This window comes from Carcharodon carcharias, chromosome 7, assembly GCF_017639515.1.
Source record: "Carcharodon carcharias isolate sCarCar2 chromosome 7, sCarCar2.pri, whole genome shotgun sequence".
NCBI lineage: Eukaryota > Metazoa > Chordata > Chondrichthyes > Lamniformes > Lamnidae > Carcharodon > Carcharodon carcharias.
In genome coordinates, this window is record NC_054473.1 from 174,828,829 (window position 1) to 174,856,687 (window position 27,859).

The following is a 27,859-nucleotide window of genomic DNA, read 5'->3' on the forward strand; positions in this document are numbered from 1 at the left end:
AGCTGGCATTGTCTGCTGTTTAAATAAGGGAGGAAATTCAGAACATTTCTGGAGAAATGAATTCTTCTTTATCAAGGTAAGGGCAAAGTGTCTCTAAATCCACATTCAGAAATGTTGCCTTAGAATAGTGAGAAGAAAAAGGGTGAGATTTAAAGAGTGGGAATGTGTCAGCCATTGATGCACACAGCAAAGCACACAGCTCCTAGTATCAATGCAGCTGCGAACCTAATCAATTTAAGCAGAATTTATTTTTAAATGCTCCATGTCAGGGGGACCCATTTTAGTGCTGTGCCAGCCAGGATTTCTCACGTTTGGAATATTAAGAAGGTCAAGTTCAGCAACCATGTTGAGCCGTCTTGCCAAGGTTGAGTCCATTCTAGGGTTTAATTATTTACTGTGCAATGGCTAATGCTTAGAAATTCTCCCCGCATTTTTCTAAATGTGCAAAATGGAGATCTATAAAAGACTTGGCTGACAAATTGAAAAAAATAAAACACCATGGTGTTATAATTTTTGTACTTAAAAGGCATTCTTTGCCATAGTATCACTTTAAGTCAGAGTTTGTGCTGGGAAGTCACAATAGCGCTGATTGCAGTAACCAATTCTTTAAATCGTTTTTTTTTAAACTGTCTTTGGTTTTCTTCCCCTCTCTCAGAAGGTATAGCCATTTTGCACCATGTGGGAGAGATTTTGGGGAACGTTAGGCATTTTGATATTCCCCAATGAATCTAGCCAATTCTAGTGGATATTCTGTATTGTGTTCATTTATCAACTTTCCTCCCCCTTTGATCTCTTTCTCAATCCCCACTGAAATGATTTCAAGTCAGCAAAACTGCAGTTATCCAAACACAGGCATGAACAGGTGATGGTCTCAATACTTCGTAGATATTGAATAACCTGCTTTACAATTAACTGCATGCATTCTGTTTCCATATGTTACCCATATTCCAACTTGGACCAAGTCCTCTTCACCCTAAACCCATTGCTGAACTATATTGGCTCCCAATCTGGCAACATTTTGATTTTAAAATTATCATCCTGGTTTTCCATAATCTCCGCCCCACCCCATCCTCACCCCACCCCACCCCACGCCCTGGGGTGGGGGGGGGCCTACAACCCTCCTGAGATCTCTGCGCTCCTCCAATTCTGGCCTCTTGTTCATTTCTAATTTTCGTCACTCCACCATTGGCGATTGTGCCTTCAGCTGCCTCAGCCCTAAGCAGCTGAAATTCCTTCCATTAGCTTTGTCCTCTCTCTCTACCTCACTACCTCCTTTAAGATGCATCTTAAAACCTACCTCTTTTGACCAAACTTTTGTTCAACTGTCCTGATACCTCCTTATGTGTCACAGTGTCAAATGCGGTTTGATGACACTCCTGTGAAGTGCCTTGGGATATTTTATGTTAAAGGTGCCACGTAAATGCAAGTTGTTGCTGTCTAAAAACACAGAAACTGAAACACATTAACACAAACTACAATCTCTTTCAGAGAGCACCAATCTGGCTGGCCTGAGCAACAATTATTGAATAAGTAGATTGCACCATCAAGCCAGAACCAGCAATGTAAAAAAAATATTGAGTGAACTGGCATCTTTCCTTCTCGTCAAAGCTGTAACAGAAATAGTTATTAAAGAGCTCCTGCCTGTATACCATAATTGAAATTCAGGACTTATCTGGAACTGCGCTCCTTGGTCTCGGGATTATGGCCTGGCTCCAAGCTTTCAGGTTAACCCTTTCCCTGCTGTTTTCTCTCCTCAGTGTATTAACAAAGAGCTTCAACCACACCAACATTTACAAGATAAAGAACTGTAGAGGTGCCCAAGGTCCCCACCTGAGTGACGCCACGTAGGACATTACTAATATGGACACAACCAGACTTAGCTGTGATACAAAGTTTTTTGCAAGAGTTGCCAGCTACTTTGCTCAGGGTAGATCAGCGCTAACCTGCAATGGGTTTGATTAATATGGTGGCTGTTTAATCCAGCTTGTACACTTCCCCATCATCTCATTTTTACTGACTAAATTTTTCAAGCATTTGAAGGTGTTTTGACAAGATTAGCCAGGGAGGAAGCTGTTTCTTCTGTCAGGATTATCGGCAAAAAAAGCCAGGATGGAGATGGAGGAGACTCTTTTTTTTGTGCAGTGTGTTATATTCAAGTGGGCATAAACACCAGCATGGACTGGTTGGGCTGAATGGCCTGTCTCTGGGCTTTATATCCTATGTAATCTTTTGTATGAAATGCACTGACTGAAAGGGTGGTGGAAGCAAGTTCAATAGCACCTTTTAAAAAAAAGGACTAGAATATACACTTGAGAAAAGTCAAACAAATTGCAGCTAGGGGAGTGGGGCTAATTGGAGAATTCTTTCAAAGAGCCAGCACAGACACAACCCGCCAAAAGGCCTCCTTCTGTGGTGTAAGATTCTATGAAAGCAGCAAATTTATGCTGGAGTACATTTCCATAGATGCCTGTAGGCCAACGATACCTCACCAAAGGGTCAATCATCACTGGAACCTGAGCTCACAACCAACTTGATGTGAACAACATTAGATCAGTGAGCTTGGTGCTGACTTCACTCTCATCGCCACCATTCCAACAGGGGTGACTTGGCCAATGACCAAGAGCAAGGACACTGGCTGACTTCTCCTCTTCATCCACGGGAACACTAAAGCCAGCTGGAGCAATTGTTGCTTCGATATGATGAGCTGACTCATTCTAGGCCCCGGCTCAGCCTGGCCTGAATGGATCACTATAATGCCAGGCGGTACTTTTATCCACAGGCCTGACAGGGAAACCATCCAGAAGCACGCCTAACTGAATTTTTAACTAACTGCTGCTTACGAAAAGAACAATCTAATTGGCTGTTTAGAGCAGGTGGTTACTTAATGGATGTGATTAGAATATCATCAAGCACTGGAATGACCACGGGATCTTGAGGAGAAGAGAGAGAAACTTCTACCAAATTGAACAGGGACCTTCCCTTGTAAAGAAAGAAAGATGGCAGACCAATTAAATTGGGGATGCTCGAGAAGCCGGAATTGAAAGAGTACAGATATCTCGGGGGGGTGGGGGGGGGGGGGTTGCGGGGCTGGACGAGATTACAAAGATAAGGAGGGGGGGAGGTCGTGGAGGGATTGGAAAAGAAAGATGAGATTTTTAAAAATGAGTTGTTGCTTATCTGGAAGCCAGGGTACCCCCCTTGGGCTTCCAGACTGCAGAGTTTACAGATGAGACCCCCCCTCCACCCCACCCCACCCCCTCCCCGCTGAACACTGCATTTCCTATTTTCACGGGAGCGGGCTGGAGTTGGGTCAGGGTTCACATATTGCACGTTTCACGCTGCTTTAAATCATCAGCTGTCTCCACTGAAGTGGGATTTTGCTAGCCCAGGAGCGTGAAACCCGGCATGTGCAGATGAGACCAGGTAAGAGCTAGCCTGGACTTGGTGGATTTGTTTGGATAGCCAGGATATTTTCCTTTGGAGAGATAAGGTACCATTTGGATATGGTCCTGGGACACCATCAGAAACCTCAGCCGTTCCCTGTATTTTTGTTTTACTCCAGGTTTTTCTCCATCAGTGTGAATTCCTTTTTATTCTTCAGCTATTTTTCTTGCTGATACCTATCTTTCTTCCATCCTTTCCCTCTTGGTCATGTACATACTTCAGACGAAGCACCCCAAACGGCCTGGAAACAGCAAGAGCCATCCACCTGTGTACAAGCCAAGCAAAGTCACCTCAGCAGTGATCCACGTGGGATTAAAATAATGTTGCACCGAGTCCGATACTTGTGAATCCAGTTAGTTAAATCGAAGCTCTGAGGCCTGTGAGCAGCAAGTCCTGTCATGCTTCAATGTGGGGGTGGACATGTGGAAAATGTTACTAGAATATGAGGCTGTCTTTGAAAGTCACCAAAGAGCAAAGGAAAAAAATCAACTGTCATAACAGTTTTGCGCAGGACAAAGCGAACTTGTTTGTAAAAATGAATAAGAGCCAAAGCTATACAAGGAGCTCGTACCGATATTTGTGGAAACCAGTCCTGGGTAATTGGAGATTTGGTTGCCTCTCATCCACTGAATTCAAGAGGCCATCTGAACAGCTAACGAATGAGTAATGGGAAACTAACAAGAAACTGAAGAGTTGGCTCAATCTGAAATTTCCACCAGTAAAGAGGGATGATGACTGCTGTAACTTCAGAAAGAAATCAATGTCTTTTTAGCTTGGATTAAGCACAGAAAAGCTTGGAACTAGCCCAACATCATTCCACTACCAAAATTCCGATTTGCCTGGGTTCCTATTCTAGAGTTTCACTCATCCCTAGTTAATGCTTCCTGCTTCTCAATTCCTCGCAACATTATCTGGAATTGCAGCTCTCCACATGCCCTGCTTTCATCTTTTGATTTTTTTTCTTTTGAAAAAAGGGATGCTCAGGTTAAGATCATGGAAGGGACAGTGAACAACGCAGAGAAGTACGTTGGCCAGTTCTGCATGCTCCTGGCTTCCTACACGCGGAAGAATGCCAGACTGAGAGACAAGATTGACCTGCTGATAAAAAAGATTATGGACTTTGCAAACACCGAGAATCCAGAGATGCGAAGATGCCTCAAGGACTTTGGAGAGGAGTTGTCTAAAATTCAGGACTATCGTCAGGCAGAGGTAGTAATGTTCACAGAAAATACTGTTCATAGAGATGATTTATTTTGTGATATTGTGTTTTATTTTGTACCATGCTGTACAGACTCCTCACTAAGGAAAATGAATATGAGTAAATGTTTATCACTTGCACACATAATTGCATACTGGAATCACAGCGATGCAAGTTTGACAGTTTGGTATATTGTCTATTAGTCACGGTCACAGTTTTAAAGCAATTACATTTTCAGTCACCACATTATAGATACTCTGCTTGTAGGCTTGTATTTGGCAATGTTGCTTTGTGAATTCTAACTTTACGGTAATCAAGAGTGTCCCAGGAGATGCTTAATGTGACTTTTAACCTTCATTCTGGGGAAATGGTTAAATGGGGATACTGGGCCCTTACTCAGCATCATCTAAATTACCTTTGACATCTCAGCTGAATTTAGGAATGTGCTGTGTTGGGGAATGTTGGCATACCACTGCATGGTACAGGATATTCAAGCTTAAATGCAGTGAGTGTTCAAGTTTTTTTTTCCCATCTTTGTGGATTAGGCAGATTCTTGGAGGCAATATGAAGTTTAAATGCATGCTTCAGGTAATTTGCATAAATCTCAGGTTGCTGATACGAACAACCCTGGGTGTTCCAATTTAGGACCCATCCACCAGTGAGGCAACAGTGATAGTAAAAGTCCTTACCAAGTTCCAAGACCACCAACCTTCAAATATTATTAACCAGAGCAGAAATAAGCACAAATAGGAGTGAGTTGCCCACGTTTTGCCAAGTTTGAAAAGCATTCATGGCCATTAATTACAGGAAATAGTTTCAGGATTAGAATCAGTCTTAGGTGATGCTCAGCAAGTGAAATAAATACCGCCCTTCGGAAGGAAAATTTTAAAAAAAAACTTATTTGGAAGCTTGGTGAATAGGAGGGGAGCAGGTCGGCCTCTCATTCAGTGTAACAGAACTTAAGCTCACCACATTCAAATAGAAAGAGAAAAAAAAGTAACTAATGTTAGAAATGACGAAGAAACGTTGAAAAATTTCAGGAGGTCATTCAGCATCTGAAGGAGAAACATTAATGATTCAGCTGGGACCTGACATTCTGATGAAGGACTCCAGTCAAAACGTCTATCTCTCTTTTATCTTTCAGGTACTAACTCACCTGTTGTACCAGTATTTTGATACAAAGCACTGAAGTCCATTTATCATCAATGTCAGAAGACTGTATTTCAGTTTCCTTATATCAGATCTCGCTAATGTTGATGTATTCAAAGCCTAGCAGCTTTGGAATGTAGTAATGAGCTGCTTTGTTTAGAAATCTCTAGATGCAATTTGACTTCCAGGCTAGGAGGCACTTGAACCCACTCATCTTTCACTGAAGTATTTTTGTTGAATATTTTGAATTATTTCTTTAAATGTTTCCCACTGTTCATTTAACACCATATGTTTTAGTCTACTTACCCAATCAACCTTAACCACTTCTCCCCCCATATCTATGTAATTGGCTTTAAGTTCAAAATTCTTGTTTGTGATTGGAGTATCTCACTTTCAAACTTAACATGAAATTCAATGGTATTATGATCACTATTTCTTAATAGATGTTTTATTATGAGATTACTAATTAACCTGTCTCATTACACAATACTAAATCTAATTTAGCTTTATTCAAATTGGTTCCACAATGTATTGCTCCAGGAAACTTATGAAAACATTCTACAAGCTCATTTTACAAAAGTAAATCTTAAAATTAAACATACATTTGGCACACATAACTAACTCTTCTGAACAATCTGCACTAATATAAACTTCACCATCCCCAACTCATGAAATCACCATAGCAGGATTTGAACAGATGACCTCTGGGTTACTAATTGAATACCATAACCATTACACTATCATAACCTGCCTCCAAATCTAAGGAAGGGGGCGGGGGGTGAAATCTTGATTATTTTTCTGTAAGGAATCCTGTGCAAATTGTAACAATGACCATCAGTTATAATCAGTTTTCACTGGGTTGAGGCTTCCTATGCCGAGCAAAATGAGATGCTCAGGGAGACTATGGAGGTCAAGCGATAGGAGGTGATAATCACAATGTAGAAGTTAATTAGCAAGTGAAAGAATTAGTCAAACAACAAAAAGTTGTTTCTATTTTTGCTAAGTCACAATCCTGTGCCATAACTTCACAATTAAGTTTGTTGTGAAAATTTCTTCATGAGATTGGTCTTTGAAATAATAATTTTTTTGCCTTCTTCCCCGATTCATTTTAGGTGGAAAGACTGGACGCCAAGGTTATTGGACCACTAAAGGCATACGGTCCGCTGACAAAATCCAAACGGGTATTTTGTTCCTTTGTTCCTATTTAATTTTCCACAGTAACACTTCTCATTAATCAAAAGTCAAATTCTTTTCTACCCACAAACCAAAAATTTCACCTAAACAACAACTTTCATTTATATAGCGCCCTCAATGTAGTACAAACATCTTGAGGCACTTCAGAGGAGCGTAATCCGCTCAGCTCCTGACCTAATTACTGCCTTGTTTCAAACATGGACAAAAGAGTTGAACTCCTGAGGTGAGGTGAGAGTGACTGCCCTTGACATCAAAGCAGCATTTGACCGAGTGTGGCATCAAGGAGCCCTAGAAAAACTGGAGTCAATGGGAATCAGGGAGATAACTCTCCTCTGGTTGGAGTCATACCCAGCACAAAGGAAGATGGTTGTGGTTGTTGGAGGTCAATCACCTCAGTTCCAGGACATCACTGCAGGAAATCCTCAGAGTAGTGTCCTAGACTCAACCATCTTCAGCTGCTTCACGAATAACCTTCCTTCCATCATAAGGTCAGAAGTGGGGATGTTCGCTGATGATTGCACAATGTTCAGCACCATTCACGATTTCTCAGATACTGAAGCAGCCCATGTCCAAACGCAGCAAGACCTGGACAATATCCACGCTTGGCCTGACAAGTGGCAAGTAGCATTCATGCCACACAAGTGCCAGGCAATGACCATCTCCAACAAGAGAAAATTTAACCATAATCCCTTGACATTCAATGGCATTACCTTCACTGAAACCCCCACTATCAACAACCTGGTAGTTACCATTGAGCAGAAGCTGAACTGAACTAGCCATATAAATACTGTGGCTACAAGAGCAAGTCAAAGGCTGGGAATCCTCCAACAAGCAACTCACCTCCTGACTCCCCAAAGCCTGTCCACCATCCAAAAGGCAGAAGTCAGGAGTGTGATGGAATACTCCCCACTTGCCTGGATAAGCACAGTTCCAACAACACTGAAGAAGATTGAAACCATTCAGGACAACGCAGCCTGCTTGATTGGCACCCCTTCCACAAACATTCACTCCGTCCAACACCGACCAACACTGGCAGCAGTGAGTGCCATCTGCAAAATGCACTGTAGGATCTCACCAAGGCTCCTTAGGCAGCATCTTCCAAACACACACTACAAATTAGAAGGACAAGGGCAGCCGATACATGGGAACAACACGACCTGCAAATTCCCCTCCAAGCAACTCACCATCCTGACTTGGAAGTATATCACCGTTCCTTCACTGTCGCTGGGTCAAAATCCTGGAACTCTCTCCCTAACAGCACTGTGGGTGTACCTACACCACGTGGACTGCAGCGGTTCAAGAAGGCAGCTCATCACCACCTTCTCAAGGGAAATTAGAGATGGGCATTAAATGCTGGCCCAGCCAGCGACGCCCACACCCCAGGAAAAAATTAAGAAAAACCAGAAAGCATTTGTAACCGAGTTACATAAGGAAATATCAGAACAGGTGAGAGGTAAATTTTAAGGAATGTCTCAAAGGAGAAAAGAGAAATAGCGAGGCAGAGATGTTTAGGGAAGGAATTCCAGATTTAGGACCCAAGCAGCTGAAGGTGTGGCTGGCAATGATGGACTAAAGAAAACTGGGGGATGCAGAGGCTATAATTAGAGGAACACAGAGGCCACAGAGCGTTGTAATGCTGGAGGAGGTTACAGAAGTAGTGACGGGACTGGCTAAGCAGGGATTTGAAAACAGGCTTGAGGAATGAGAATTTTACTAACCCTTTGGGAACAGGATGGGCTGGGAGGCAGGAAGGCTGGCAAAATGGCATGGGAAGGCATTGGGTGGCATGCCCAACATCTGCTTGCCATCATGCCATTTTGCCAGCACTGGGAAGGATTGCCAATGAGCTCGCTGCCTGGAGTACAATTGAACCACTTAAGTATCCATTTCAGGGTTTCTTCCTGTCCCCATGGTCTTTTTGCTATTGGGTGGGGAGAGTGCCCAGTGAAACCAGGCAACCTGCTGGCTGGTACCGGAAATGGGGCCTCCTTTTTTGCAGATTCTTTGACCCACAGAGGGGACCCCGATGGTTATGGCCATCCCTGTAGCATCTGCTCACTGAGACACCACCTCACACCACCCCCGCCACCCACCACCACCCCCCCCACCCCGCCACCCGCTGCCCCGCCCCCCCCCCCCCCCCCCCCCCCCCCCCCACCCCCCACCCAATGATCGACGGGGCTTGCCTGCCAGGCACTGTCTTCCGCAACTCCACTTACACCTCTTGGAGGGCACCGGCCATTGATCCTTCATGTACAACACAGCAATGGCCGCTTGTGGTAGTGCTGCTCCGCCTGCTGCTGAGCTGCTAGCCCTATGATTGGGCCGGCAGCTTTTATGGGCAGGCTGCCATCTTTAATAGGGAGGTGTCTGCTGCTGCCAAAATATGACCTGCATACGCTGCCCACTAAAGCAGGGTCAGATCCCACCACCACCCCCCCCCACCCCATCCCATCCCCTGCTTTGGGCCGTGGTGACAGGAATTTAGTCTTCGATATAAAATTCAGTCCATCGAGTCATTGCTAGACTGGGTGCCAGTGTAGATCAGTGAGAAAAGATGTGACTGGGACTTGGTGAAAATTAAGATCCTGGCACCAGGGTTTAGGATGAATGTGAGTTTCCAGAGGTTGCAAGATGAGAGGCCAGCCAGAGCATTATTAGAATATCACTGTCAGAGCCTATTCGTGTTAACCAAAAAGGACTGGTAACTATTACTGTGGAATCCTTTTGACTCCTCCAAGTGCTGATGTAGTCTGACAATGTGGCGACATCTGTGATTCAGACCATTTAGCCTCCTGGCTGCGGGATACACTGTGAGACAGCATAAAACACTGGACTTGGGGGATAATGGAAAACAAAGGGAAAAGTAAACTGCGAACACTGGATGTCAATCCTGAATTTCAAAAGTAAATACAGAAGAGCAGGTCAACACCATCTGTAAAGAGAAAAGTGGGCTGATCATTTTTGGAGATTATCTTTACTTCAGAACTGGAAGTTGAAAGATAACCCAAAGCTCTCTAAGTAAAATTGCTAAACAAACCGGGGCTAGGGTGGGGTGGGGATGAAACTCCAAGTAGTGATCGGACTCAATTCCCTCAAATTTACAAAAATGAGAGGCAATTTCATCCAAACATATGTTCTTAAAGGACTTGAAAAGGTAGAAGCTGGAAGAATTGCTGTGGAGTCCAGAACATGGGGTCACAGCACAGAATCTTGTGGAGCTGACGGGGTCTTGGCTGCCAGCTGGAGAGCCGGTGAGAGCCCCATGTTGCCTCTCTTCGGGAAGGCCCACTGCATTTTGTGCCACTCAGGCAGTTAAAAGGCCTGCGTTGGGCCTTCCCCCCCCACCCTGTGCCAAGTACCCTGAGGGTGCAAGTCCCGCCTGCCAAGAGCTGCCAACCAATCAGAGGCCAGCAGTTCTTCTGGACTCAGCACCGCCGCCGGGGAGATGGTGGCCACTGCTGGTACTACACCAACCCAAGGCTCTAATTGAGGTGAGACCCAGGTGACTGATGGTAAGAGGTTTTACAGGGGGGTTCTGTGGGGCAGGGGGTTGGCAGCAAGGGCAGGGAGGTGACTTTCGGGGGCACCCATCGTCCTGATGTCAGGTCCCTCAATCAGGAACTGAGTGCTTTTGAATGCAGGAGGCCCAACCCCCTCCCCAGGAGCCCACAAGTGAACTCGCCAGGGTTTACTTGTCGCGCTCCCCGGGCCAACTGCTGGGCTAATACCCTATAGTTCCCCATTGCTTTCTCCATGGCAATGCCTCAACCAATCAGAGTCAATTTGCCAACCAATCAGCACTTTTTTCTCCTGTAGTATAAATTATCATGAACGTTTGAAATTTGGCATTCTTGCATTTGTCCTGACGAGTGCAAGATGAAAAGTTTCAGCAACATGTCTCTCTTTTCAGCAATATCCAGGTTCTGTACTATCAAGCGACTATTAATTTATACAACTGAATTAAATTCCTGTCACAATAAAATGTACATTAACTTCCTAGAATATGTGGCTCACACATATCAGGAAGCAGCATAATTAGTTCTGATTCTCTTTCTGTATTAAATCAGACAGACATCAAAAAATTTAACAGCGTCAGAAATCGTGAAATGAAAGAACTGGAAAACCTGCAAAAGTTGAAACAGAAGAACCCTTCAGACAGGCAAGGGATTGTATCCTTTCTGAAAGGCTGGGTAGAGAGTTTAAAGATAAAATTGACTTCATTTATGCAACTTTTAAAAAAAACAACAGACACATAACTTAGAAAAGGTTGCCTCAACTCTGAGTTAATCCTCCCATCCCAAATGTAATCAGAAATAAATAAGAACAGAAAATGTTGGGAAAACTCAGCAGGTCTGGAAGCAGCTGTGGAGAGAGAAAAACAGAGTTAATGCTTCAAGTCTGTATGACTTCTTCAGAGCTGAAGAAAGGTTGAAATGTGATGGGTTTTATACTGTTTAAGAGGGGGTGGAGCAGCTGGAGCAAAATAGACGGTCAGGGATAGGTGGGAGCTCAGGAGAGATTTGACAAACTTATCACGGACACAAGACAACGGGAGTAGTAATGATAGTGTTAAAGACTAAGGCGGGTGCTAATAGTGGCATAAAGGTCGGATAGCAGAAAGCGTTAATAGCAGAACAAGGGTCAGTGCTCTGTGAAAGCAAAGCATAAGAACGAGTTACAGACTGGCCCTGTGTGGGGAGGGCTTTGGGAAAAAGAGGGTGTTGGGGGTGTTAGAGGAGTGAACCAGGGTGCCACAGAGGGTATGGTCCCTGCAGAATGCTGGCAGGAGGGATGAGGGGAAGACGTGTTTGGCCGAGACATCATGCTGGAGTTGGCAGAAATGGTGGAGGATGATCCTTTTAATGCGGAGGCTGCTGGGATGAAAAGTGAGGGCAAGGGGAGCTGTATCATGATTCTGGGAGCGAGGGCAAGGGTGCAGGAGATGGGTCAGACTCAGAGGCAGGGGTGGGGGAGATGGGTCAGACTCGGAGGCAGGGGTGCAGGAGATGGGTCTGACTCAGAGGCAGGGGTGGGGGAGATGGGTCAGACTCGGAGGCAGGGGTGGGGGAGATGGGTCAGACTCGGAGGCAGGGGTGGGGGAGATGGGTCAGACTCGGAGGCAGGGGTGGGGGAGATGGGTCAGACACAGAGGCAGGGGTGGGGGAGATGGGTCAGACTCGGAGGCAGGGGTGGGGGAGATGGGTCAGACTCGGAGGCAGGGGTGTGGGCGATGGGTTGGACACAGTTAAGCACCCTGTCCTCGGCTCAGGAAAAAGAAAGACATGTCAGATGCACTGTTTTAGAAGGTAAAATCATTGGAACAGATGCGACGGTGCTTCTCTTCTACTTCTCTATCACCCGCAACACCTCATACCCTTTCCACGGCACCTTCCCATGCAATCGCAGGAGGTGTAACATCTGCCCCTTTACCTCCTCCCTCCACACCACCCAAGGCCCCAAACACTCCTTCCAGGTGAAGCAATGATTCACCTGCACCTCTTTCAATTTAGTCTGCTGTATTCGCTGCTCTTAATGCAGCCCCCTCTCCATCGCGGAGACTAGGCCAGCACTTTGCGGAACATCCTCGCTCAGTCCATAAGCATAACCTCGACCTTCCTGATGCTTGTATTTCAACTCACCATCTTGCTGTCATGTCCACATTTCTGTCTTGGCATGCGACAATGTTCCAGTGAAGCTCAACGCAAAGTGGAGGAACAGCACCTTATCTTCCGATTAGGTGCCCTACAATCTTCCGGACTTTACATTGGGTTCAATGATTTCAGACCATGAACTCTGTCCTCCATTTTGATATTTTTTTTCCAAACTCCCTAACCCCACAGGGCCAGTCTGAAACTTGTTCTCATGTTTTTCTTTAACAGAGCGCTGACCCGTGTTCTGCTATTAACACATTCTGCTATCTGACCTTTCTGCCACTGTTAGCACCTTCCTCAGTCACTAACACTATCATTGCTGCTCCCTTTGTCTTGTACCCATGACATCTTTGTCAATCACTCCTGAGCTCCCACCTATCCCTGTCCTTCTATTTTGCTCCACCTGCTCCACCTCCTCTTAAACAGTATAAAATCCATATATTTCTACTTCTCTTTAGCTCTGAAGAGTCGTATGGACTCGAAATTTTAATTCTGTTTCTCTCTCCACAGAAGCTGTCAGACCTACTGAGTTTTTCCAGCATTTTCTGTTTTTATTTCAGATTTCCAGCATCTGCAATATTTTGCTTTTATTTTAGTAATCAGATCCAGTATCATTTTAAATTTTCATATCTCTTGAGGTACATTTTTTTTATATCTCTTTCTGATCACACACTATAAAAGAACAGTGAGTAGATATGGATTACATTGTATACCCAAATAAAGCATTCTATATTGTGCATATGTATGAGAGTTTTGGATATATTGAGGTGGATTTTATAAAGGGACAGTGTTGCCCTCCCTGACCTAGAAGCCGGTTGGCACCTGGCCGACCTGAAACTTGGCTGCCCGCAGTGATATGATGCTGGGGGCAGCCTTAATTAGTTAAGAGTGGGTGTTCCACCTCTCTTGCCCTGGAGATGTGCCAGCCAATCTGAAAGGCCAGCAGCTTTGTAGACCCAGCAGCACCAGAAGAAAGTAGTGACCATGGCTGGGACTAGAGAGCTGCTGGCCAATCAGATTGAAGTGAAGATGGATAAGGTTTTGGGCAGGCATGGCTATGAGACCCCAGCGAGGAGGGGGAGGGGACTGGGGGCAGGGTGGTGGTGTTAGAAAAGTCAAGGAGGGGGGCATAAATGGATTGGGGGGGGGGGAGGTGGAGTACGAACATCAGGGTCTGGTGCCCCAGCTGGGCACAAGGGATTCTCCCAAAGTAAGGTACCCCACTTCCTTGCCCGATCGCAGCCTGCACTGTCAAAGCTGCTGTGCTGTTCGACTTCCTTTCACCTTCCATCGCAGGCTGGAAAATTACAGCAGAGAAGGAATGAGCCCCTTAAATGGCAGTTAATTGTCCACTTAAGGGCCTTAATAGACCTAAGGTCTGACAAGCTCCCTGTAATATGGGAGATGGATCGGGGATGGGCATGAAGGCGCGGGCTGGCCAACCACCTTATTTATGTGCCCCTCCCCTGCCCTCCCCCACCCCTGTCTTCAAATACACCAGAAGGGGTGCTGTAAAATTCATGCCATCCTTCAAGGAATTTAAGTGAAATTAGAAATAGTTACCTAGTCATTCAGGACATTTTCCTTAACTGATTTTTCCAGTCACTGGTACGTGGCTTTTAAAACTGTATCTGAATCTCAAGAACTTCCAATCAGTTTGAAAACGAAAATGTTCTATAGATTGACTGGTGCTGTTTATAATATAGTTCAGGATGCTTTTAGCCCTAAATGGATTGTTTCAACGAATGTGAACAGGTGGCTGTACATAAGAGGTGCAGTAATGATTAAAGATCACATGTTATAATTCCCCTGATTGACGAGCCAACAAACAACTGCCCAATGTGTATTGCCCTGTGCAGGTTGGGTATGCCCAGGTTTGACCCCTGGTCTGTATTGAGTTGGCTGACTTCAGCTAGGGAAGGTGTAACGATTCTGCAATAGGAGGCAGGAATCCCGCTCGTCTTATCTGCCCTGTGAACATCTAGCAAGAAAAAAGCATTTTTTAAAATGGTTGTAGAGTGAAATATGATTCCAAGGTGGAATATCAGCCAATTTTGGCTCCCTAGTCTCACACGTGAAGGATGTGACCACTGAGGCTGGAGCCCAGATTTTCAAAGGGCCATGTGGTTGGGAAGGGGTGTGGGTAGGGTTTGAAAATCACCGTCCCAGAGACTAAGTTGGAAACCTGATGCCTTTGGAACAGTTCCAAATTTTCAATAGGTCAGCAATGGGAAGTGAGTTGGGAAGACACCTGCCTCCGATTAATGGCTTTTTTAGTTCTTTAAGGAATTGGTTAAGGAGCCTGTCTGGAACGGAATAAAATTTTCAAAACTTCTTCCGGTGATCCCGAATAGTCTCATGCATGTCAGTGCACAGCTGACGGGGCACAAATACATTTCTTTGGACACAGTTTTAAGAGGAATCTATGGGGTCAACTAGTGCCAACATGAGTGCAGGTCCTTACCTTGTCGTGCAAGTGCACTGCCAACCTCGCTCAATCTCCCGGCCTGCTGAGAACTGTCTGCTCAAATTGGCAAGACAGCGGCAGCCTCTAACATGGCTGCCACCAGCCTATGCCACTGGCACCAGACAGGCAGCTCCCACCTCCTGGAGGCGCTCAGTGCCTCTAATTGGGTACCAAGCTCACCTCCTGGCCAATTAGACCATTTAAATTTAAAATATCATCACAAGAACAATGCAGGTCAGGTGCAGGGTTGAGACACGAATTCATCCAGGTGTCAGATTTCAGAAAATTCAGTCTAGGAAAGCTACTGACTGATTCAGCACAGTGTCTGACTTGCAATACAATGTTGTTGATTGATAGAAATCAGCTGAAGTCAGGCTACAGACGGTGATTATGGGGACGGTACATATTTTATATGTATACTTTATTGTACTGCAAATAGTAAGTTTTGTGATAATATGAAACTGGTGCAGGAATATTCCAAGGACCATTATCAATAACTCTGATTGAATGACCACATATTAAGCAGCACTACAATTCCCTTGCTAACGGAAATGTGAAAATGTACCCTCTCTCCAGCGCTTAACATTTGCCAACATGACACACAGCAATTTCTGGAAATGCAACATTGTTACTTTTGTTGTAAGAATAGAAATGCAAAATATTTTTTGGAAGGTGTGAAACTTGTAAATGTTGATGTTAAGAGAGACTTGGGTGTGCAAAGAACTCAGAAGTTTAGCATGGAGGTACAGCAAGCAATTCTGAAGGCTAATGGCATGTTGGACTTTATTGCAAGGGAATTGGAGTGCATGAATAAAGAAGTCTTGCTACCATTGTACAGGGCTTTGATGAGACCACACCTGGAATACTGTACACAGTTTTGGTCTCCACATTTAAGGAAGGATCTACTTACTTTGGAGATGGTACAGCGAAGGTTCACTAAATTGGGTCTCTGGGAATGAAGTGGCTGCCCTATTGTGAGAGACTGAATAAATTGGGCCTATATTCTGTGGAATTTATAAGAATGAGAGGCAACCTCATTGAATCATACAAGATTCTGAAGGAAATTAATAGGGTAGACTCTGAGAGATTGTTCCCACAGGTTGGGGAATCTAAGACATGGGGCCAATCATTAAGGACTGAGATGAGGAGAACTTACTTCATCAAAGGATTGTGAACCTTTGGAAATCTCTACCCCAGAGGGTTGTGGATGCTCCATCATTGAATATATTTAAGGCTGGGATAGACAGACATTCTCTCAGGGAATTAAGGGATATGTAGAGCAGGAGGGGAAATGGAATTGAAGCCCAAGATCAGCCATGATCGTATTAAATGGTGGAGCAGATTTAGCATGGTCTACTCCTGCTCCTATTTCATGTGTTCCTGGATTTTTCCTTTAACAAATTGAAAGATCAGCAAATAATATACACATTTTCTGACTAATTGCTGCAGTCTGCTTTGGCAGTAGTAAATGTCAGATGCATCACCTTCATCAATTTTACGCTGCTGCAGTCCATTTTAATTTGTACATGCACACACACTAGCAGATCTCACATGGTGTTGCTCATGGTCAGTAAGAAGAGTCTGCAGGGAAAGTGTTCCGGGGAATCAGTGCAATAATTAAAGGAATTGTTGCCTACATGCAAGACTTCTAAACTAATACGAAAACAAAGAAAAAGGAAGAACATATTTGTATTTATACATCACCTTTGACAAACTCAAGACATCCCAAAGGGCTTTACAGCCAGTGAAGTTTTGAACTATAGTCTTGAACAATAGCTACTGTTGTAATGTATAAAAAGCTACAGCCAATTTGCGCACAGCAAGGCCACCAACAGCAATATGACAATGACCAGATCATTTGCTTTTAAGAATGAATTTTGGCTGGGACGCTATATATATTAAACTTGGTTCATGGGGTTTGCATTTCTTTGAAGATCTATTATAAGTGCCTGCAGTATCAGTTATCCCTGTAAGGGATGCTCTGATGGGCTTTCTCAATGTTGGAAGTGTTATCCTGGGCAACACACATTAGTTCCTATTTTACAGTGTGAATATGTCTTCCTGCAATTGCACAATTTGGCAGTTGGGTTCTTGAAACTGTTTGAAAAACTTTCTTAATGTCCAAAGTAAGGGTTTAAAACAAAATTAAAAACTCAAAATATTGCACGATAACATGATTAAATTTCTCCTCCAAATTGACTCAAAAATTCTGCCCATATTCTGTGACTCTGTGACTAGAATTTGGATTCTGCAGTCGAAGCTTGTACAGTGTATCTGATTACTCAGGTTGCATCAGTACCCTGCAGTTTATCCATTTTCTCACAACATCCATTCTGGAATCTTCCCTGAATAAGGTGAATCAGTGCTTAGACTAATGGCAGCTAACGTTGAATTCGGAACAGTTTTGTATTATGATCCCATGTTTATGGAGAACTGGATTAAAAAGGCTTAAGTTGACGTGACATGGAATTATTAAAAAACAATTACTCTGGGGATATGGCCAACACTAACAAGGCCAGCATTTATTGTTCATCCTTGGTTCCCCTTGAAAAGGTAATGATCTGCCTTCTTGTTGAACCACTGCTGTCCATGTGGCAAAGTGCTATTAAGCAACGAGTTCCAGGATTTGGACCCAGTAATGCCTTAAAGCCATTAAACAAGGGAAAATTTCACCTCATTCTTCCCAGCGGAATTCAACCACAGGTCCCAGGTCTAGTGTTTAAAGCACTGCTCCATGCGCCTCTTTTGCCTCATCTCTGATGCCCATCACTTGACTATTCGATTGTCACCAAACACAACATGTTACATGAATTGTGATTGGTTTTTTCAGAAGTTACAACAGAACTCTGGCATTAGTGACTTAAGAAGATTAGAACAAGAGTAGGCCATTCAGCCCTTTGAGTTACATTCAGTTAGATCATGGCTGACCTGAAAGCAGGAGTGTAGGCCTTTGTCCTATCACTCCATGGTGCATCTTTCTTGAACATGACTTTTGAGCAAGACATAAGTTGTGCTTGTGACCATTAACCAAGAGTTAGTAACATTGCCCGCAGTATCACAATATCTTTACAGTGCAGAAGGAGGCCATCTGGCCCATTGCATCTGTACTGACTCTCTGAAAGAGCATTCCACCTAGTCCCACTCCCCTGCCTTATCCCCTTATCAGACCTGATGTTCATTCTGTTTGAACCTTTCTGTTTGATGCTGCATTTTATTGGAAATAGTTTCAAAGGCTGTACATGACCTAGTTTCTACACAAAACAGACTCAAATATAAAAGAGATTGTACTCCAGAAACATGATTACTTTAAAACAATGCAACGAGATTGGATCTTTTGTGGTGCTTTTAAGAAACGCAGTGGCTAGCCTACTTAATCTCAGTGAAACCTGTACTTCTTTTTGCATGTCACCCCATTGGGGTGCAGTGTACCTTTCATACGAAACTGAATCTGTACACGGTTCATTTGTTACCTCCAAATTAACATGTCTGTCTGAATGTGAGTGTTGACTTCCTTCCTTAGGCTGAAGCTAGTGTGCAGAAGGCTTCAGTTGATGTCAATCACACCACACATCAGCTGGAGGAGATCATTTACAAATTTCAGCAGCAAAAACTGCAGGACATTAAGGTATGAAGATTGGAGTTGATTTCTTTATTCATAAATTAAGTCTCAATTTCCTGCTTTTTTTCAGGCCATTCCTTGCCTCACTATTCTTAGCTGCAAAGACTTCTACAGGCTACACCTTGAACTTGGGGAGATAGTAGTGTTGTGGTAATGGGTTAGTAAATTCAGAACACTAGGGTTAGTAAATTCAGAGGCCTAGGCTAATCCTCAGGGGGCATCAGTTCAAATCCCCCCACAGTAGCTGGTAGAATTTTTAAAAATCAATTAATTAAAAAAAAAATCTGGAATTGAAAATGAGTCTTGGTAATGGTTTTGTTAATTGTTCTAAAAACCCATCTGGTTCAATAATGCCCTTTAGGGTAGGAAGTCTGCTGTTCTGGTCTGGCCTATATGTGACTCCAGACCTGCAGCAATGTGGTTGACTCTTAACTGCCCCTCTGAAATAGCCTAGTAAGGCATTCAGTTCAAGGGCAATTAAGGATGGGCAACAAATACTGGAAATACTGGCCTTGCCAGTGACACCCACATCCCATGGAAGAATAAATTAACTCAATCCTTCTGAGGACCTGAAACGGAAAACCTCAGTCGCCCACTCATTCTAGGATATTTAAGTCTTTAAAACCTAAAGCTTAGTGGCACCAATGCACCACTTCCTAAATTAACTTCTCTCTTTTCAGTCTCAGTGCTATCGTGTTTTATTGACCTTGGCTCTGCATGTACGTTTCTCTGTAAAAGCATTGCAAACTGTTGCAATTCTCAAAGGGAGCCCAGTCCAGCATCAGAACATCAGTCTTGTGATGGTACCGGAGTAAACTGAAGGAGTGATCCAAAACTGCACCTGGTCACTGTATGATGATTCCCTTTGCAAACCTCAAATCATTTTCTTTTTTTTATTCATAGGCCATTTTCTCAAATTTTGTGACAGTCGAAATGATATTCCATGCCAAAGCCCTTGAGATGTACACGAATGCCTTCCAACACCTGAACAACTTTGATGAAGCGAAGGATCTGGCGGTATGAATGGAAGTGTTTAGTCCTTGTTAAAAAAAATCCAGCAGACAGATTTACAAGAAACCTAGACTGAGATATTTAAAATGTCTTTTTTTAAATAAATAAAACAGCTAGATGGAAGACAGAAGCTCATAGACAAGGGTCTTGCCAAGGCTGAAAAGAGTAGGAGACAAAAACAAGACAAGAAGCAGTTAGTAACCCTGCTGTTAGGAATCTACAACAGAAACTGAGGCACAGCTCTTCACCTTGTCTTACATTCCTCACAGCACAAGGCTTGGTTATGGCGAGCACTTTATTGTGTGTGTGAATCGATGTCCTATTGCTCAGCAATGCTTGTAAAGCTTGAAAATGGGGGGAGATGGTGGCGCAGTGGTAATGTCACTGGACTAGTAATCCAGAGGCCCAGTTCATAAATCTGGAATTGAAAGCTAGTCTCAGTCATCTTTTTTTACTCTTTCATGGGATGTGGGAGTTGCTGGCTGGGCCAGCATTTATTGCCCATCCCTAATTGCCCCTGAGAAGGTGGTGGTGCGCCACCTTCTTGAACAACTGCAGTCCGTGTGGTGGAGTTACACCCACAGTGCTGTTAAGGAGGGAGTTCCATTCTGACCCAGGAACTCCCTCACTAAAAACGGTGATCATGAAACTATCATCGATTGTCATAAAGACCCATCTGATTCACTAATGACCTTCAGGGAAGGAAATATGCCATCCTTACCTAGTCTGGCCCACATGTGACTGCAGATCCCCACAACAATATGGTTGACTCTTAACTGCCCTCTGAAATGGCCTAGCAAGCTCTTCAATTAAAGGGCAATTAGGGATGGGCAGCAAATGCTGGCCTTGTTAGTGATGCCCACATCCCATTAAAGAATAAAGGAAAAACAATCATATTGGAAAGGATTTAACATCTAATCTAGGTGAGCATGCTTCTCATTCAAGGTTTTTCTTTCCTCTGTTATATGAAGAAAGATAAACTCAGAAGAAGCTGTACATATTTCAAAAAACATTGAACAAACCAGCGTTGGGACGCGTCTGTTATAAATAATGATGAACAAAAAGATCACTGGGCCTCTCCAGTCTGTGCCACCTAATTGTGACACCTTCACAATAAATATACACCACAACAGCCAAAAGATATGTCATCTCCTAGGAAAGGGGGAAAAAAATCAATAAAACCCAAGGCCAACTGGGGAGAAATAATCTAGGAAATTCCTCTCTGACCCACCCCCTCCCCACCACTTCACTAAGGTGATCACAGCCAGTCCAAGAGATCTCTGATCCTGAATTCCTTACAGCATCTACCTTTTGTAAGTGCCTCAGCCAGAAATAGGTTCAGTTCTCGCTTGAAGAAATTTATGGAATCAGAGTCCACTGCACAAGCTGTATTCTCTAGGAAAAGAACCAGCCCCTGACATCCATCCGAAATCTGACATATACAACTTAAAATTCTGACCCCTGTCCTCCTTTTCCTATTTATAACAACGTATATCTATGTAACACCTTTAACATGGTAAAATGTCCCAAGGTGTTTCGCAGGAGTGTTATCAAACAAAATATCACACGGAGATATCGTGCAGAATTGTCTGTGACCTCTGGCGTCGGGTGTGCTCAGCGGCACGAACAGACAATATGGCAAGGAGGCCAAAAGCGAGTTTGGAACCAGTTTGCGATCATCTGCTCAGCCCATTGATGGTGGGCTGCATTTCCCACCATTGGACATCGGGACCCTCATTGTAATACATGTGCATATCATTATAAGGCTAGCCCGCCAGACTCATCCCCCCCCCCATGCTAGATCGTCCGACCGCTTCGGCGTGATTGCACGCTGACATGTTTCACAACTGCGCATAAGTGACATGCACCTGGCGGGCTGCACTTCACTCTGGACTTCAAGGTTTGTTTGCCTACCTTGCTTTGGTCAGCACTCAGTCATCAGTACCAGGCTTCACAGGCAGCACCACATCACTTTTAGGGGGGCTCACGGGCAGCCATAAGGTGGGGGTGGCTTTGTATGGCTTCAGGGCTAGATAGGGGAGAAGTGGCCTCAGGCAAGGGAAGAGTCTGCAGGATGAGGTTTTTACTGAGGAAGAGGGTTATCCCAGGGTGTGTGTGGGGGCACAAGCTGATCTGTACAAGTGGCCTCAAGATGGTGAGGACTGAGGAGGCGGCCTCCAGAGGAGATGAGGCCAGATGGAGATGTGAGGGCATGTGTGAGAGAGTGAGTGGTGATGCCCCTTGAGCTGGCAGTGTGTGATGGGTTTGAGTGTGAGTTTAGAATGATGAGATGGTTGCCTTAACCTGGCAGCACAGATGAGATCATTCATCCTCTTCCTGCCCTAGATGGCCAACCTCTTCTGTGCAATATTGGCACTGATCACCACTGCCACTGCCTACCAAGCCGGAGTGGTAATGTTGCTGCCCCTCCAGCGACCAGAGCGGGGGTAGAGGACATCATGGCGGGCCTCTACGGTGTCCAAAAGTCATTCCAGGGATGCGTCACTAAACCTGGGGGCTGAAGTCTTCTTGGCTTTCGGGGCCATCTCTTACCTGCAGCAGTCCTGGGCCAGAAGCACGTGAGGCTGTACTTTAAATGTGGCACCCAACGTGATGAAGTGGTGAGGTGATGGCTTGGCGGGCAAATCGGAGCCCACCCACCATGGAAATGGTGCCTTTCCCAGGAATGCATTATGAATGCATTGGGTTTGGGATAATAATGACATGAGAAGCCGCTGTTACAGCCGACATCATTGTACCTGCCTGCTACTGCACTTAGTGCAAATCTGGGATGATTCCGCCCAGTAGGTCAGATGACTAAAAGCTCGGTCAAAGAGGTAGGTTTTCATGAGTGTCTTAAAGGAGAAAAGTGAGATGGAAGGACAGATAGGTCTAGGGAGGGCACTCCAGAGCTCAAGGCCTGGGCAACTGAAGGTGTGGCCACCAATGGTGGAACAATTAAAATCGGGGATGCACAAGAGGCCGGAATTAGAGAAATGCAGATATCTGGCAGGGTGTGGGACAGGAGGAGATTGCAGGGATAGGGACAGGTAAGGCCATGCAGGAACTTGAAAACAAAGATGAGAAGAATTTTAAAATCATGATATTGCTTGACCTGGAACCAAAGTAAAATTTGGGAGACTCACCCAGAATGTATTTGAATAGTGCATTTTATCAGCACAAGCTATTTCCTTCATCATCTTATAAACCACAATCAGAATACCCCTACATCCACACTCCTCTAAAGTGTAGAGGCCCAACTGTTTTAGCCTATCTTGATGACCAAGATGCTTTGTATTGGGAATTAGTTTAATGGCCCTCCCCTCACCTTTTCCAAAGTCTTAATATAACCCAATGTGAGGTGTCTAAACTGGACATGATATACCAAGTGAGGCTTGATCAAGATCTTGTACAAGGACAAAATTTTATGCCTAGTCTTATAACAAATTTTCTTATGAGTGTATCCCAACACTCAATTTACTCTGAGATAAAAACAAAAAAACTGCGGATGCTAGAAATCCAAAACAAAAACAGAATTACCTGGAAAAACTCAGCAGGTCTGGCAGCATTGGCGGAGAAGAAAAGAGTTGACGTTTCGAGTCCTCATGACCCTTCGACAGAACTTGAGTGAGTCCAAAAAAGGGGTGAAATATAAGCTGGTTTAAGTTGGGGGTGGGGGGGGGGGGAAGAGGGTGGTTTGGGTGGGGGCAGAGAGAGAAGTGGAGGGGGTTGGTGTGGTTGTAGGGACAAACAAGCAGTAATAGAAGCAGATCATCAAAAGATGTCACAAACAACAGAACAAAAGAACAATTAGATAATATCACCAACTTTAACACCTGTGTTCTTTTGTTCTGTTGTTTGTGACATCTTTTGATGATCTGCTTCTATTACTGCTTGTTTGTCCCTACAACCACACCAACCCCCTCCACTTCTCTCTCTCTCCCCCCACCCAAACCCCCCGCCCCCCAGCACACCTTAAACCAGCTTATATTTCACCCCTTTCTTGGACTCACTCAAGTTCTGTCGAAGGGTCATGAGGACTCGAAACGTCAACTCTTTTCTTCTCTGCCGATGCTGCCAGACCTGCTGAGTTTTTCCAGGTAATTCTGTTTTTGTTTTACTCAATTTACTCTATCGCTTCACAGCATTGCTCATGAACCTTTAGAGATCTATGCACTAGAGCACCCTGATAGCTACTTCTCTTCACCTTCTTTAATGCTTTCCCCTAAATGTCGAACATTCACTAAACCCACGTACATAACAATGCACCTGTCCAAATTAAACATATGAACTCAGTTTCCCAACACATTAAGATCGAACTGCAAATAGTATATTCTGCAAATTTATAAATTGCATCCCAATACCCAGACCCAGATCATTAATTAAAATCACCCCTCCCTGCAAGGTCACTCTGGTAGCATCACAGTTGAGCATGTTCCATGAAGCAGCTCCATTGCAAGCATAGGAGGACAGGAGTTCAGGCTACTTGAGAGCCACAAAATTCCAGGAATGCACATTCATAGCTGGGAAACCTTCACCCTCATGTTTCCTTACCCCTAACATTAACTCCTACACATCTGCTTTCAGCTGTTCCATTCCACTCAACCTTTCTGAAAGTATGGTCAGCACTGTCCTCTAGTTGCCCAAAAGGACAGACCAAATATGCGGGTTGGGTAAACTTTTTCTTCCCCTCCCCATTTGCAAAGACACTTCAATCCAGCAGGTGGGAACAAGTAGAAGAACGGCTCACCATAGGAACAAACAGAGGCCCCTCTGAGCCATTCCACAGTCTTCTGCAAAGCCCCTTGTAATTTTCAAATCTTTGTTTAACTTGCTGTATGTGAAATTTTTGTTTCCCACAGGCTTTTAGGTCAAAGATCTCCATCAGTGAATTTGAAAATGACGCGCGACCATCTCAGTCCCAAAGCAGCTCAAGCTTACAACCTTCCCCAGGCAGTCAGGTAGTACATCTTTGGAACATTTCAACCTTTTCTTCCTAGTTAACCAACTGGCAGTGGAATGTCATTAGGGCAGGCAAGTGTAACGCAGCACAAAATGGATGAAAATCATATGAACATTCAAAAGTGACGGGCAAGAAAGGACCAGCTGGCCCATCAAGCCTGTCATTCTCTTCCTTCCACAGCCAGGTGAACTCCTGGGAGAGGCAAGAAGAGAGAGATAAAGGTCCAGCAGCAATAAGGTAAAAATTACTCTGGAAAATCTCTCTCTTGTCCCCTCAGGCAATCAAAATTAACCCAAGAGATCACGTGTTAATCATAGAATTGTAGAATTGAACAGCGCAGAAGGATTTGACCCATTGAGTTTGCACCAGTTCTTTGGGATTTGAACATTCTTTCACAGGATATGGGCGTCACTGGCTAGGCCAGCATTTATTGTCCATCTCTAATTGCCCTTGAGAAGTTGGTGGTGAGCCGTCTCCTTGAACCACTCCAGTTCATCTGGTGTAGGTACACCCACACTACTATTGGGAAGGGACTTTAAGGATTTTGGCCCAGCAACAGTGAAGGAACAGCCATATAGTTTCAAGTCAGGATAGTGATTGGATTGCAGGGGAACTTGCAAGTGGTGGTGCTCCCATGCATCTGCTGCCCTTTCCTTCTAGGTGGTAGAGGTCGCAGGTTTGGAAGGTGCTGTCGAAGGAGCCTTGGTGAGTTTTTGCAGTGTATCATGTAGATGGTACACACTGCTGCTGCTGTGCATCAGTGGTGGAGGGAGTGAATGTTTGTGGATGGGGTGCCGATCAAGCTAGCTGCTTTGTCTTGGATGGTGTCAAGTTTCTTGAGTGTTGGTGGAGCTGCACTCATCCAGGCAAGTGGGGAATATTCCATCACATTCCTGACTTGTGCCTTGTTAGATAGTGGACAGGCTCTGGGGATTAGGGCGTGAGTTACTCTCCATGGAATTCCCAGCCAGCTCTTGGAGCCATAGCATTTATATGGCTAGTCCAGTTCAGTTTCTGGTCAATAGTAACACCCAGGATGTTGATAGTGGGGGATTTAGTGATGGTAGTGCCATTGAATGTCAAGGGGAGATGGTTAGATTCTCTTTTGTTGGATATGGTCATTGCCTGGCACTTGTGTGGCGTGAATGTTACTTGTGTTCAATGTGCTCAACCTTCTGACTAAAGAACTCATTCACAATTTTCCCAGACCTATAGTTTCATGATAAAAACCTTCCCCAGAGAAGCTGCAATTACCTTTAAGAGTCAGATGCATCAAAAGCGGTCAAATGTTAAAGTTCAAATGAGTGATTCCCCCACTCTCAGAGACAGAGCGCTCTCAGATCTGCATTTCCTTTGAATAAACATAGACCCAATTCTGTCAGCATTTTCCACACAAATTCTCAACATTTGTTTTTCATATAATTTGTTTCAGATGAACAGAATTTCGAGATTCAAAGATTAAGGGCAGGTGGTGGTGAGGTGGTATTCTCATTGGACTGATAATCCAGAGACCCAGGGTAATGCTCTGGGGGCCTGGGTTTGAATCCCACCATGACAGATGGTGGAATTTGAATTCAATAAAAATCTGGAACTAAAAGACTAATGATGACCATGAAACCATTGTCGATTGTGGTAAAAACTCACCTGGTTCACTAATGCCCTTTAGGGAAAGAAACCTGCTGTCCTTACCTGGTCTGGCCTACATGTGGTTGACTTTTAAATGTCCTCTGAATAAGGGCAATTAGGGATGGGCAGTAAATGCTGGCTTAGCCAGTAATGCCCCACATCCCTTAAATGAATAAAGGGGAAAAAAAACAGATAGAATAGCTTAGATAATGGCTCAGATTGTGAGATAGTAAAGAGATGGTAAAACTGTCAGCATTTGCCATAATTACTCCTCTGAATCTGGAAGCAACTCCTGGAGTTAGCACATGTACAGTTAAACATGGAAATTCAGAAGTTGTTGTCAGTGAATCAATGTTTCGTCAGAAGGTGTACTGTTCAATGCCATTCCCCCCCCCACCCAAACTGCATTCAAATAGAAATCACTGAACTGACAAGAACTTGTCAAAATGTTAGTATCACTGTAAAGATCCTTGAAGAAGGTACACATTGGTGAATGAGGTGAATTGAATTTTTAATGGTACATTAAGTTCACAGTTACTACTGAACAACCTCACCAACTCTGGAAAACTTACTTTACATTTTTGGGGTTTTAAGTTTTTCCGATGATAAAAAAATTCACATTTTAAAATTTAAAAATGTGTTTTTATAATATTTATGTTTTTACCTTAATCCCATGGTGTGTCCAAATCAGTTCTTTTGGCCTTTCTAAAATGTTAAATTCAAAGTGAAAAATTCAGTGCATTTCACTTCCTGTTTTGCTGTCTATGAGAATACTTCAATATGATTGGCTGCTTGATGACATCACTGTTGTTGGATGCCTGGCAATTACCTTGACTTGGTTCCAGGTTCAAGCTGGCATCAAAAAGGGGAAATCCTTGCCTTGGAGATTGCTAGGTCTTTGTGGGGTGCCATCACTTCGCCACTGATTGTGAAATCTGGTCAATATAGAAACAAATCGGCATCATTTACAAGCACATTTAGTGGCACCTTCCTATACACTGATCTCTCTGCATGTGATTCCAATACTTCAGTTACAAGGAATCAGTTGGGCACCTACCAAATTCTTTGGCTCTTGAGTGGGTATCAGAATAAAGCCTGCATATAGAATTCAAATCATTTATTTTTAAATGTTTAAAATAACACGCCATACCATTTTAAATGAAGACATTCATGTTTTGAATGTCAATACTTGCACAAATGTAATTTTAAGGCAGTTGTGCTTAAACCACAAAACTAATGTCCACTTTTTCATGGGGATACTCTCTGTGATTTACTTCCATAATCAAACCCCTAATGTCCTTGCAGCTCCGGACTCCAAGAGCTCTTCGTGCTCATTTTCAGGACGAAGAGTCAGAGGATGAGGAGCAAGAAGATGAAGTTGAAGAGTTGCAGGATCTCAGTGATGATGATTACAATCAATATGCGAAAATTAGAAAATGAGCAATACTGAAGGAAAGCAGTGCCCACTTAGCAATATTATTTTCAAAATGCTTTTGGATGCGAAATGATTAAAGTAGAATCTAGGCCAATCCAA

At 44.0% G+C, this 27,859-nt stretch overlaps 1 protein-coding gene across 1 annotated transcript; it reads left to right on the forward strand.

Moving 5' to 3' along the window:
• Positions 1-27,859, forward strand: LOC121280385 (CBY1-interacting BAR domain-containing protein 2-like). Its single transcript, XM_041192333.1, has 9 exons — positions 1-76; positions 4,419-4,653; positions 6,904-6,972; positions 11,056-11,157; positions 14,242-14,247; positions 18,627-18,731; positions 19,629-19,742; positions 24,599-24,697; positions 27,631-27,859. The coding sequence occupies exons 1-9, from the start codon at positions 57-59 to the stop codon at positions 27,763-27,765; spliced, it is 885 nt and encodes a 294-aa protein (XP_041048267.1). The 5' UTR covers positions 1-56; the 3' UTR covers positions 27,766-27,859.